The 12,369-nt window shown below is 43.8% G+C and overlaps 1 protein-coding gene across 1 annotated transcript in view; it reads right to left on the reverse strand.

The window, feature by feature from the left end:
* The window catches only part of BAZ1B (bromodomain adjacent to zinc finger domain 1B), a 314,567-nt gene that overhangs the window by 191,267 nt on the left and 110,931 nt on the right, over positions 1–12,369 (reverse strand). The window contains exon 11 of the mRNA XM_085649665.1: positions 4,797–4,895. Coding sequence (XP_085505791.1) covers positions 4,797–4,895 — 99 coding nt within the window. The remainder of the gene's footprint in view (positions 1–4,796; positions 4,896–12,369) is intronic.

Here is a 12,369-nt window from a genome sequence, read left to right on the forward strand (position 1 = left end):
AAGGAGTTTAGTGGAAGATATGATGAAACGAGTATGGTCCGGCGATGGTGACAGTGTAAATAATAAATCAGGAACAAGGAGGCAAAGATATTCCAAATGTAGGTTTAGATCTGCTCATTAGAGAAAAAGTAAAAATGATGTGCTAGGAGGATCCTTCAAGATCAGGTCTCTTGTACTTTGATTCAATCAAACTGAACTCCTGAACCTATAAGGGAGTCAACTGCGATTGGGCAGGTTGTTAGTTTATGGTGTAAAGAGATAATTTAGTGTTCTTGCTGAAGGGCCACAAGTACAACATGGCATTTCTAGTCCTCACTATAGACCAGATAAATAAGTCACCTCAAAAAGTTATACTATCCCGACTCATTATCAGTGCTTCCTTCATATAGAATACCAGTAACTGGGCAAAATGGTGGGATGTTTTTGAATCCAGAGAATATACATGATTGAGAACAAGGATTAAGAACAAATTACTTTCTTTCCCATCATGTTATTTTCTCATTCACAAATTGAAAATGTAGCAAGCTTAACTTGCACCTCTGCAGTGAACCCATAACAAAAAGGACTCTCACTCAACCCAAAAGCAAAGCGATCCCAAAGGGTACGCTGCCATCACTGTAGTATCTGCTCTGGTATAAAACCAATTCAATAGTGTTCAACACATGTTCAAATTCAATCTACAGGTAGAGATCCTGCAAATATCTAGATAGGAGCAGTCTACAGCAGCAGTGGGTGCTCTGCCTCCCTAGAAGGGTTTCAAAAGCAGTGTGGTAAAATAATGTGGTACAAGACATTTTTCATCTGGCTATGGCGGTCAATTGCATTTTTTCACCAAGTAGCATAATTGAGAAGTTTTAGCCATGCATATACCTTTTTTTCTTTATCAAAGCAAGAACATTTAATGAGCAAGTTTTCAGCCAGAGAAGCGGTATTCGAGGTACACTATATTGCCCGACGAGATAGTGGCAAATAAGATCATTAACAAGGATGAATCTGAATGGGAACATACTGAAAATTCATGCAAGGTTCCTCCATACCAACAGCCTGAAGCTCACTCCTTGTTCTACAGCTGAAGTGATTTTCCGAGACAGATGCTAGGACTTACATTGTGCTTGGGAACTTGGACAATCTTTATTCAGCTCCTTACAAGGACCTTTTCTCCTCCTTTAGACCCAAGAGTCATTGGTTGCAGTTTTAATGAACTGTAAGGTAGTCAAATGTGCATTATAGTAAAGTTGCAAACCAGATTTGATCAGACGGAGGAAACAGTTCCTCCGAGTAAGTTTTGTTGCAAGCTCCTATGGGCACCATTAGTAGAACAATATCCAAATGAAAGCATACAAGGTTCTCCTTTAAAGATTCACTGTTTTACAGAGTACATAGAACGGGGACACACAAACTTTCCACACATGAAGCCGAACTAGAAAATGAAAGGCTGGGGTGCACAATTTTGCTGGACATCCTGTAGGTTAAATTCAGCCTGCAAGGAATATTCTTGTATGGCTGTAGATTCATATTTGGAGTAGATCCTGGCACAACCACAGACCGGCCAATCTGGTGCAATCAGGATGTTTTGGGCTTCACAATGTGCACCGAGAGCACCTACAGAATTAGTGGATCAGCTGAAATATAGTCAACCTGTCTACCAAAAGCACATGTCCTTTAGACTAAGGTTGAGCCGAGAGGAGAGTGCTCAGCATTTACGATTTATTCTGTAGCAAAATTGGCTGCCTAGGCAATGCCAATTATCAGGACGCTGGAATGGACACTTCATGGTTTTAGTTAAGTCACTGTGGAAAAGCTTTCACAAGAGATTGAACCAGTGCCTCCTGCCCGCAAGGGAGACCTATGAGAAAAGTTCCCAGGTCTAGTCTGGCATCCAGGGCTTTTCAATAGACAAGCAATCTACAGGTAGAGGGATCCATCAGAAAGGCTCATACTCAAGTATTAATCTTTTGGCCTTAATGAATGTCAAGCCAACTTCATGTAGTGGATGGGATGCTGAGAAGAGCATGTGCTCGCCATAATAGGAGTGTCACATGACAGTGAGCTGTTGGTAATACCTGCTCCAATAGCAGAATAGGTGGGACAAGTACAACAAAGGGGCTCTGTGCAACAACAACAAAAATATATATACAAAAAAGATATTCAATATCTCAGAAGGAGAAACAGTACAGGATAATCAAAACAAATTAATCATGGCCAACAATACATGTGGCATTGAACCATTGCATCACAGGAGATGGGGCTAAGTGTCTAAAGCAGCAGACTCTGGAATCTGAAGACATGTTTGAATCCCAACCTCAGCGCTTTGCTCAAAATAATTTGATTCTGGACAAATCACTTAATTTCTCTATGCCTAAAATTGTTAAATTTATAAATATTAATACATACAGGAGAATAGTTATTCTTTGGTCCATATACATTTTTAAAAAGCCATTATTAGTTTCACTTGTGGCATGACATGAGAGTTTAGGAAAAGGCTACTAACCTAAAGTCTGAATTTCAACTTGCGAAGTGCAATTAAGCAGATTCAGTATTTTTTTTATTTGAGGGAAATGCTCATCTCACCAAAAACAGTGTGAAATAAGAATTCTGTAGCAAATACCAGCCCTAGGAGAATCTTGCTTTCTAGAGCGATGGGCAATAACAGGTTTTCCTAATGCCTGCCTTGTCACATGAAGCCTGCCACTGCTGCCCCCCCCCCTCCTCCTCCTCTCCTTACAGCTTTCCCATATCCACTCTTACTCAGATGCATCAAGTTGGGTTGATTCCAATGTCCCTTATGATTCAAACTGATCCTGCATTTAGCCCTCCTTCCAGAGCATCCTGGTGATGGGCAGAATGGTAAAGAAAGACTTTGGCATGTGGGCCTTTTGGGGCATTAGGCTAAACCTGCCCTATTCACTCCACCATTCCTTTAACCACGCCCCTGTTACTTCTCTCATGGTGTGTAATCAAATTGTATTCTTTAAAGGGAATTGCTGACCAAAGCCCACTTTGTGCCCAAAATGCCAGATGGATATCCAGTCACCACACCAGGGTAAGTCCCTAGAGAACAGGGTTTTTGTGGTATTTCTCAGTTACTTAACCCGCTCCACTGCAGAGGCTATATAAAATGCCCATTTCTATTTGTCTCTTCAGTCACTCCTGTTGTACCCAGAATGGAGATACTATAATTATTCTTGCAAGTTGCCCTGTGCTGCACTTAGGTGAACTTCAGAGCAAGTACCTCGCCCAATTACAGAACGATCATTCCTATGGGTTGCATGCTAGCATGCCTTGAATATACAAAGGCTTCTCTTATAGTAGTTACTCCTCCTCAAGCAATCGCTAATAACAGGCTATGGCTGGCTGTATAATGCCCATGCCTCTAAGCTCCTCATGAGTGAGCAGTGCAGGTTATGGTCCGAGAAAGTCGACCAAGCCCGACTGCAAATCCCGTTAAACCCTCAAGAGCATAGAATACGGGTGATTGTTTAATACCCATTTCTATAGTTTGTTGTTTTCTCACTGGACTGCTCAAACTTACAGCTGACGGTATAACAACTGCACCTCGGTCATCAAGAGTGTAAACTATAGCCATCTATGTACTGCCCATTAATGCGTGTTGCTCTCCACTGCTCACGGGAGGAGTTCACAGCATTTACCATGGCTGGTCGCAAACGGCCCATTCAATATGGGCAGCTATCATACAGACTGCAAGGAATTTTCTTTAGCAGATGCAAGACTACACTCCAAAAGGCAGCTTCACTCATTTTTGGCACTTTGAACCACAAAACATCTGGGCATTATAATCATTTGATACATACACTCCAGAACTGGTAGGCGTTCACATGCACACATATCAATCTTTTACACTTTTGCCTAAACCCACCCACAGGCACAGCTACAAGTGTGTGGCAAGCTAGACTTGAAGAAGTCCCTAACATACACACAACACTAAAAGTTTTCAGACGCCATACTGCACAGATACATTTTCATCCATACACTAACATTTAAGGCTTCAGAATCCCTTTGCATTAACTTATTTTTCTTCAAAGTTCTGCAAAGGCACAACAAACAAAACACTGTAAGAGTACAACTTTGGTCCTCCCACACAGGATTATGACATATGCTACACAACATTGTTTTGCCCACAGCACTCCCACATAGGACCATGTTTGCTGTCTGCAATGTGCTTAGGAACCTAGTCAGGGAAATGAATGCAAATACAATACCAGATGGTGCTACCCCCAAAAGGGATAGGCAAATGAAAGACAAACACGGGGCAGTGCGATGTTGGCATAATATACAGCCAATAGCAATCGTTTGGCAATCCGGTGCACTATACTAGGATCTTCCTAAACCACAAGAGAACCAGATTTCCTTTACAGTAATCAAAATGCATAAATTTACAAAACCTGCCCTCTGCAAAACATCACCATTGCAATATCCACTCAATGTTTAGGCGCTCAAGTGCTTGTGAGACGTCACCAAAACAATGAATTGTGTATTTATTATGTGACTCTTACCTACCGAAAGTAGTATGGAAAGCTGTTTTTGTAATGGACAGAAGGGTATTCTAAGCGCTGATAAAATATCCCCTGTTCTGCACAATGTATTAGTAAAGTGATACAGGGAGTGGATGTTCATCCAAGGTATTATTGTGTGCAAGAGATTAATATGTTACTATTGGTTGTCTGGTGCAAGGACAGCAGTTCTACCACACTAGATCAAAGCATTCAAGGAAATCTGACCAAGAAAGGACAGCGTGTTGAGACAGTTAATTTGTTCCACTCTAACGAACTACACACCTTTTCTGAATGCGTTCCTTCAGCACGCTTTCCCTGACCCCTTGAGGGTGTAGACAACTGAGTAGCTCATCCAGTTCTTTCTGAGTGTCGCAAAGAAACCTGCAAGGGCAAAAAAATAAATATTAATATTTTGTATTGCCTTTCAAATATATTCGTTTTTAATAAAAAATGAAAACAAGAGACTAACAGAATCATATAGGAAAATCAAATCTGCACAATGCTAACAATCACACGCAATATCAAAGCCTCCAAAGTAGCGCTCACTTTTTACGTTACCACCTACTCAGTCAATACAGGTTGTTTAAATCGATTACTAATCCTGCAAAGGCCAGGATGGTGAGAATTCAGCAACTTATCGCGAAAATCACCACATAAAAAAGCCTAAAATGAAGTTGCTAATCCAGTTACCTGAAACAAAAAGGTAGCTTCTTACTTAACAAATGGTAAGGAAATAAGAGTAGGGTCTTGCTACATTCATTGAGTCACCTAAAGAGAGGGCTATGTTCCAGCTATCCTGCCTGTTATAAGGTTCATTAGTGGCTGTCGAAATCAAGGGAGTGGATCAAGGCACAAATTAGTGGGTGCCCCCTGAAGAATGTGAAAAGGGACCGCGAGTCTCCCATATCTCACAGATATTAATTTGCCTTGGGCTAATTTGCACATTCCATGAACGGTTGAGGAGCCTTGAAGGCTTGGTTGGCCCCCGCACCCAGGGGCTGAAGGGGCCTGCATTATACCCATGAATGAACGGGCAGCAACCTAGTAACTTAATTAAAACGTCCGTATCATATAGCGCGGATTTTAAATCCCATAAAGTTCTTAGTTAAAATCCCTTCCTTGCACTCAAAACACGCACTAGCCCAGTTATCCTTAGTGCCACCACCACTAAGGAGTCCTTGTAGGTTTGCATTTAAATGAAGGGTATAAAGATAATTATTTTGTTTTTTGCACCACAGGATAGCCACTTAACCAAAAAACCGCCCCAAGCAAAACTATATATATATATATATATATATATATATATATATATATATATATATATATATATATATATATATATATATATATATATATATATATATATATATGAAAATTAACAGGTTTTTACAATGCCAACCATGCATACTGAATAGGTTTAAAGCAATCTGCATAAGACAAAATAAGGACCAAATTGGTTAGCTGCAACAAGCTCAGTTTACCAGAGGGACCCGGCGACATGATATAGCCATATTAAAAAAATAAATTCAAAAAAGATTGCATGGACAGTAAATATATGCTGAAAGAAGGAATAATGGAGAAATAGGTGGTAGCTAAAATAATGGTGTATGAATGCGAACAGAGAAAAGCAGATGGCATGGTGAATAAATCATTCAGAACAGTGGTCCAATCGAAATTTGTTGGTTGGCTGATAGATGAATAGGTGAATAAATTAAGAAAGATGGGACGTGTGAGGCCTAATGAAAAATGGTGAACTAGGTGTTAGCTAATGGGGATTGTTCGATTATTGGAGAATGGCTGTCTACCGCATGATGAATTGTAAACAAATGTTGAATGGCAAGAGTAGAATGAATAGGAATTATAGGATGGAGAGGGGTAGATAAGATGGTCAGGCAAACAGTAGATGAACGGTGAAGTTCATCATGCGCAAGTGTCATCGGTATGCAGAAACTGCCAAACATGCATTAAGTCAAATGTCGAACACACATGGTTATGCCTCATCTCATGCATTCTGTTGTCTAGGATGTCCGGTCATCTACAAACTGCCAAATCACTGTATTGCAAAAGCCGCTTAATTTGAGTGTTTTTCCATTTGTTAAAATTTCTTTTAAAGAACACTCGTTAGGTTGGCAATGAGCCTTGGAATGCCAAATACTCCAATACATAACATTATAATAAACACATACATAAATCATGCTTATAAGCAGACACCAAGTGTAAAAGTCCAAAAAACAAGTATTTTCCAAATCCGCCAAGGTAAGGCTGAAATACATCTGGGAGATGCATTCTGGAACCATTTCAAGTAAAGAAAACAAATCCAGCACAGTAGCTGCGGTTCTATTTTTTTTATCTCCGTTTCCCACCACACCAATACAGTCAAGGCAGGACTAGTGCCTTAAGACAAACTTTTTTCATCTGGATGAAAGCGGCCCTTGCAAAGCTCAAACACCGTACTTCCGACTCTGGCCATATTCTAGGCGCATTCCCAGGGAATATGGAATGCCCTGCCACAGGATCTTTGTTAGAATCAATTACTACACTTCAGAAAAAACCTTAAACTACTTATTTCCAAATACATGAACTCCTCCACACAAATCTACCAAACAACTCCTTTTCCTGCTTGCACACATATATGGTGAAGTGGAAAACGAAAACGTCAAACCTAGATCCCCACAGTGGATGTAGCCAACTGAGGCAGCAGTTTTTCAAGACTATTTCTCTGCTTCTACAAAGCAGATATCTTACTTCTGTAACATGCAATGTAACGTGTTCCTAATACATAAGATGCTTAGGAATACATCCGTTTTTCTTTCAAGAGAAGTGATATCCTCCTAATAGAGATTTTTATTCCAACTTATGATCAACATTGGTTGTAGTTAGTTACCATACCTGACAAAATATCTAAACATGCAAATATTTGGCGGCTTGTGTGCAACAGAAACATTGCTATGGTTATGCATATAATGAAAGCTTACAACTCATACTGTTTGCAATATATATATAGTTTTTGTTTTAAACATTGCAACAGCTTAGGCTTTCTTACCAGCCTCTGGTTTTCCACACCTACACCTCCCTCCCTAACACCTTCCCCGCTCGCCACCCCCTCCCAACACACACACTTTTGGTTAATGCCTTTCGTCCATTGCTCTATTCAACAGTCATTCACATTTTGTTCACGCCCACCATGTCCCGCAGAAAGGGATAATGAGTCAGACCACAGACACCATTGATTTTCTTTATTACGAGTGACTGGGCTTTGCTTATGCACAAGTGCTCATCTGCCTAAAAAGTAGCCTGCTTTTAGGAAAGTGGCTCTGTATATACTGTTCCTACATAGGTACAGTGTGCACAGAGTCCATAGTTCCCAGAGGTTTGGCAGAGGCTAAAGTTAGATATAACCTTACTCTCTAAAGTGGTAGCTTGGTCGAGCAGTAAGGCAGTATCAGAGGACAGTGTAAAGCATGTGTTGCACACCGTCAGCAAATGGTCTCACACACTCAAGAACTGAACTCTAGGCCAATGGTTTTGTATACATTATTCCTTGTAGAGTGGGCTTTAGGGGGGAACAGATAGCGTTCGTTTTGCTTTGTGGTAGCAAATCTGTATGCATTTTACAATCCACCTAGCTATCCCTGATTTAGAAATAGGGTTGCCTTTATGTGGTGGAGAGAAAGACAAATAGCTGTTTGGTTTTTCTGAAAGGTTGTGTTCTTTGGATGTAGTAAAGTAAGGCCCTTTTAACATCCAGTGTGTGTAAAGCCCTTTCCGCAACGGTTTGAGGTTGTGAGAAAAAGACTGGTAATTCTACCGACTGGTTTAGATGGAAGTTCGCATTTATGCAAAGGTTCGAAAGGCGGTCCCATTAGCCTTGTGAGAACTATATTTAAGTTCCACACAGGTGAGGGTGGTACTCTGGGGGGAATTATTCGTTTTAGGCCTTCCATGAAGGTTTAATGGCAGGCACTCTGAAAAGTGATAGGTGCTGTCTGTTTTGTAGGTAAGCGGCAATTGCTGCGAGGTGTAGCCGAATGGATGTATATGCTAGGTTACATCTTTGTAGATGGAGTAAGTAGCATATGATATGCTGTATGGATGCGTCTAGAGGGTCGATTGTGTAGTTATGGCAATAAACAACAAATTTTTTCCACTTGGCAGCTTAGCAGGCTCTAGTGGTAGGGCGTCTAGCTTCTCTGATAACGTTCATACAGTCGGGGGGGAAGGTTAAGGTATCCGAATTCTAGGATCTCAGGAGCCGGATCGCAAGGTTGAGCTGAGCTGGGTCCGGGTGTCTGATCTCTCCATGGTTCTGGGTTAGGAGGCATGGTGAGAGGTGCAATTTTTGGTGTGGCACTACCGAGAGTTCCAGCAGCGTGGTGTACCACGGCTGTCTGACCCATGTTGGAGCTACTAGAATCAGTGTGAGGGAGTGCTGTTGTAGCTTTCGCACCACTAATGGAATTAGTGGGAGAGGTGGAAAGGCGTACGCAAATTTGCCTGACCAGTTCATCCATATCGCATTGCCTTTGGACAATGGGTGTGGGTATCTGGCGGCAAAGCTTGGGCATTTTTTGTTTGTGGGTGGCGAATAGGTCTATCTGTGGATGCCCCCACATCTGAAAGAACGGGTGAAGAACCTGCGGGTGAAGTTCCCACTCGTGGATCTGCTGCGTCTGTCTGCTGAGCAGATCTGCCATGGTGTTTTGGACTCCTGGGACATGCTGGGCTAGGAGAAAGATTGTGTGTGGAATTGCCCATCTCCATATGCTCTGTGCTAGTTGAGAGAGCTGTGGAGTGTGCCGCCTTGTTTTTGAATGTAGTACATGGCGGTCATGTTGTCTGTGTGAATAAGGACTGCCTTGCATAAAATCTGTGTGTGAAAGGATTTTAGGGCTAGAAAGATGGCCAGTAAGTCCAGATGGTTGGTGTGGAGTAACTTTTGTTGCGGCGTCCATGTGCCCTGCACTGTGAGGTGTAGTAGATGAGCTCCCCAGCCGGAGAGCGATGCGTCTTGTCAGGATTATTTGTGGAACCGGGTCCAGGAACAGTCGACCTCGGGAAAGAATTGTGGTGTTCCAACACTGCAGAGAGCGATGGGTGTGACCGTCTACCAACGCCAGATCTGTCAGTTGCCCCTGGGCCTGGTTCCATTGGCGCGCTAAGCACTCTTGGAGTGGACGCATCTGGAGTCTTGCATGAGGCACTATGAAAATGCAAGAGGCCATCATCCCTATCAGTTGCATGAACACTCTTGCTGGGAGGGAGTATTGAAGTATGAATTTTTGACGCAAAGCCTGAATGCTTGCAATCCTGGCCGGATTGGGGTAGGCTATGGCTTTTGAGGTGTCTATGGTGGCACCGAGGTATTGTTTTGTGAGGGATGGTGTTAGCTGGGACTTTTAGTGGTTCACCGTGAAGCCTAGTTGGTGAAGTAGTTGGATTGTAGTGGCGGTGTGGTGTACACATTGGTTGTAGGACGTGGTTTTTATCAGCCAGTCGTCTAAATATGGGAAGACGTGAATGTGCTGTCTGAGATGTGCCGCCACTACCGCTAGGCACTTGGTGAATACCCTTGGTGCTGTTGTGACCCCGAATGGGAGCACCTTTAACTGGTAGTGTTGCCCGTCCACTACAAATCTGAGGTACTTTCTGTGGGCATGGTGTACCGGAATGTGAAAGTATGTGCCTTTCAAGTCCATTGTGGTGAGAAAGTCGTTCTGGGAGAGGAGCGGACGTACCTGCTGAAGTGTTACCATGTGAAAATGGTCCGAATGTATGTATGTGTTCAGAGGCCGGAGATCTAAGATAGGTCGTAGAGTCTGGTCTCTTTTTGGCATCAGGAAATATAGGGAGTAGACCCCTAAATTTTGCTGATTGGCGGGGACTTGTTCTATCGCCTCTTTTTGTAGGAGGGAGATTACCTCCTGTTTCAGTAACGTGGAATGTTCTTGTGACATTGGGCGTTGCCTGGGTGGAATGTTGGTGGGGGCGGGGGTAGATGTCAATTCTAGGCAGTACCCTGAACGAATAATTTTGGTCACCCATTTGTCTGATGTGATGGACTCCCAGATGTGAAGGAAATTTTGTAGTCTGCCCCCGACCGGAGTGGGATGGTCTGGAGGGAGCAGGGGGAAGTCATTGGGTAAGCGGTGTGGCAGAGCGGGCGGTATGTTTTGCCTCTGCCTTTATTGTTATTGCCTCTATAGCCGCCTCTTTGATATAACCCCTTGTGAAGGTGGATTGAACAGGGGATTTATAGGAAGTGGACGCGCTATCTGAGGAGTAGCCTCTGCCCGTGCCCCGAAAGGAAGAGTGGCGAAAGGAGCGCCTAGGAGGGTGTGACTGTAGGGCTCCCATAGATTTCGCCGTATCTGTGTCTTTCTTCATCTTCGAGGGCCTCATCTACTTTTGGACCGAATAAATGGTCTTATTCAAATGGATGATTTAATATGGAGGCTTGTACCTCAGGTTTAAAGCCTGAAACTCTGAGCCAAGCATGGTGACGGAGGAGGACGCTAGTGTTGATGGCCCTGGAGGCTGTCTGCTGCGTCTAAGGCACAGCGTATAGAGGTGTTCGTTCTGGTTTTACCCTCTTGAATTAATTCATTGGCCCCATTTCTGTATTTTTCTGGGAGATGGTGCATGATGGTGTCTAATTCATCATAATGCGCTCTGTCGTATCTGGCCAATAGCGCTTGAGTGTTGGCAATACGCCATATATTGGCTGCCTGTGACGCAGTGCGTTTTCCTGACGCGTCCAGGAACTTTGACTCTTTGTCAGGCGGTGGTGCTTCGCCTGAGAATTTGATCTCTTCCTTGCAGTGGATACCACTAGGGAATCCAGTGGCGCTGGCCCTTTGATGTAGGCAGGATCTGTGGGGGCAGCTTTATACTTTCTCCATGCGTGGGTTGAGGACCCTAGCCCTGACTGGGTCTTTAAAAACCTCTGGCGCATGTTTTATTACCCCTTTGAGCATAGGTAGTATAGAAGTAGACCTATGTGCAGTATCAAAGGTGTCTAGGAGGAAATCTTCCTCTACTGGGTCAGTGTGTAGCTCTACTGCGTGATAATGTGCCGCCCTCTGAAGTAGGTGGTGAAAACCTAATAAGTCTTCTGGTGGAGATGGCCTGGATGGATAAAGGTCATCTTGTGGGACATCTGGAATGTCTGGATTATTAGAATCATCCCATGGGTCTGGGGATCCTGTAAGGGTGGAGTCTTGTGGCACATCTGCTGGGTCGTAGTATGGGTCCCCCTGATCATCATGGTCTGAAGACGGGGTCGGAGAGTGATGAGGCAGGGGTGGAGGGGGCGGAGGTGGAGAGGGTGGAGGAGGTGGAGGAAGGCACTCTGAAAGCGGAGGTAGCACAGTCTTTCCTCTTTAGAGGTGGAGCTGGTTTGTCCAAATGTCTCTTTTTAGAAGACAGTGCCAAATGTCCAGTTTTTGGATCCTTGGTAAGAGTCTTTTGCAAAGGATCCGGTGTAAATAGTTCTTGCGACACTGGCTGTTCGGTCGGCGCCGAAGTTTTTGGGGCCGATGGCTTTTTAGGCTTGTCTGTGCCGTGCTTTTTTGGAACCTCCGATTTTTTGGTCGGCGCCGAGACAGGATTCGGCGCGGGAGGGTCGGCACCGAGAGGCTGGGTTTCGACACCGAGGGCTTTGGTGCGGAGCTCGGTGTCGAGGTAGAGGCCGATCTCTTCTTCGGTGCCGAAGTGAGTTTATCGGCACCGCTGGCAGGCTGGCTCGAGCCTGAGCTGCCGGAAGGCTTATTAGGCTTCTTCACCGGGCCCGAAGGTGGGGTGTTCGAAGCAGTGTCTTTGGTCTTGCCTAGGCCCGGAGGCGAAGGCGTGACCGAAG

This window comes from Triturus cristatus, chromosome 3_2, assembly GCF_964204655.1.
Source record: "Triturus cristatus chromosome 3_2, aTriCri1.1, whole genome shotgun sequence".
Classification (NCBI taxonomy): domain Eukaryota; kingdom Metazoa; phylum Chordata; class Amphibia; order Caudata; family Salamandridae; genus Triturus; species Triturus cristatus.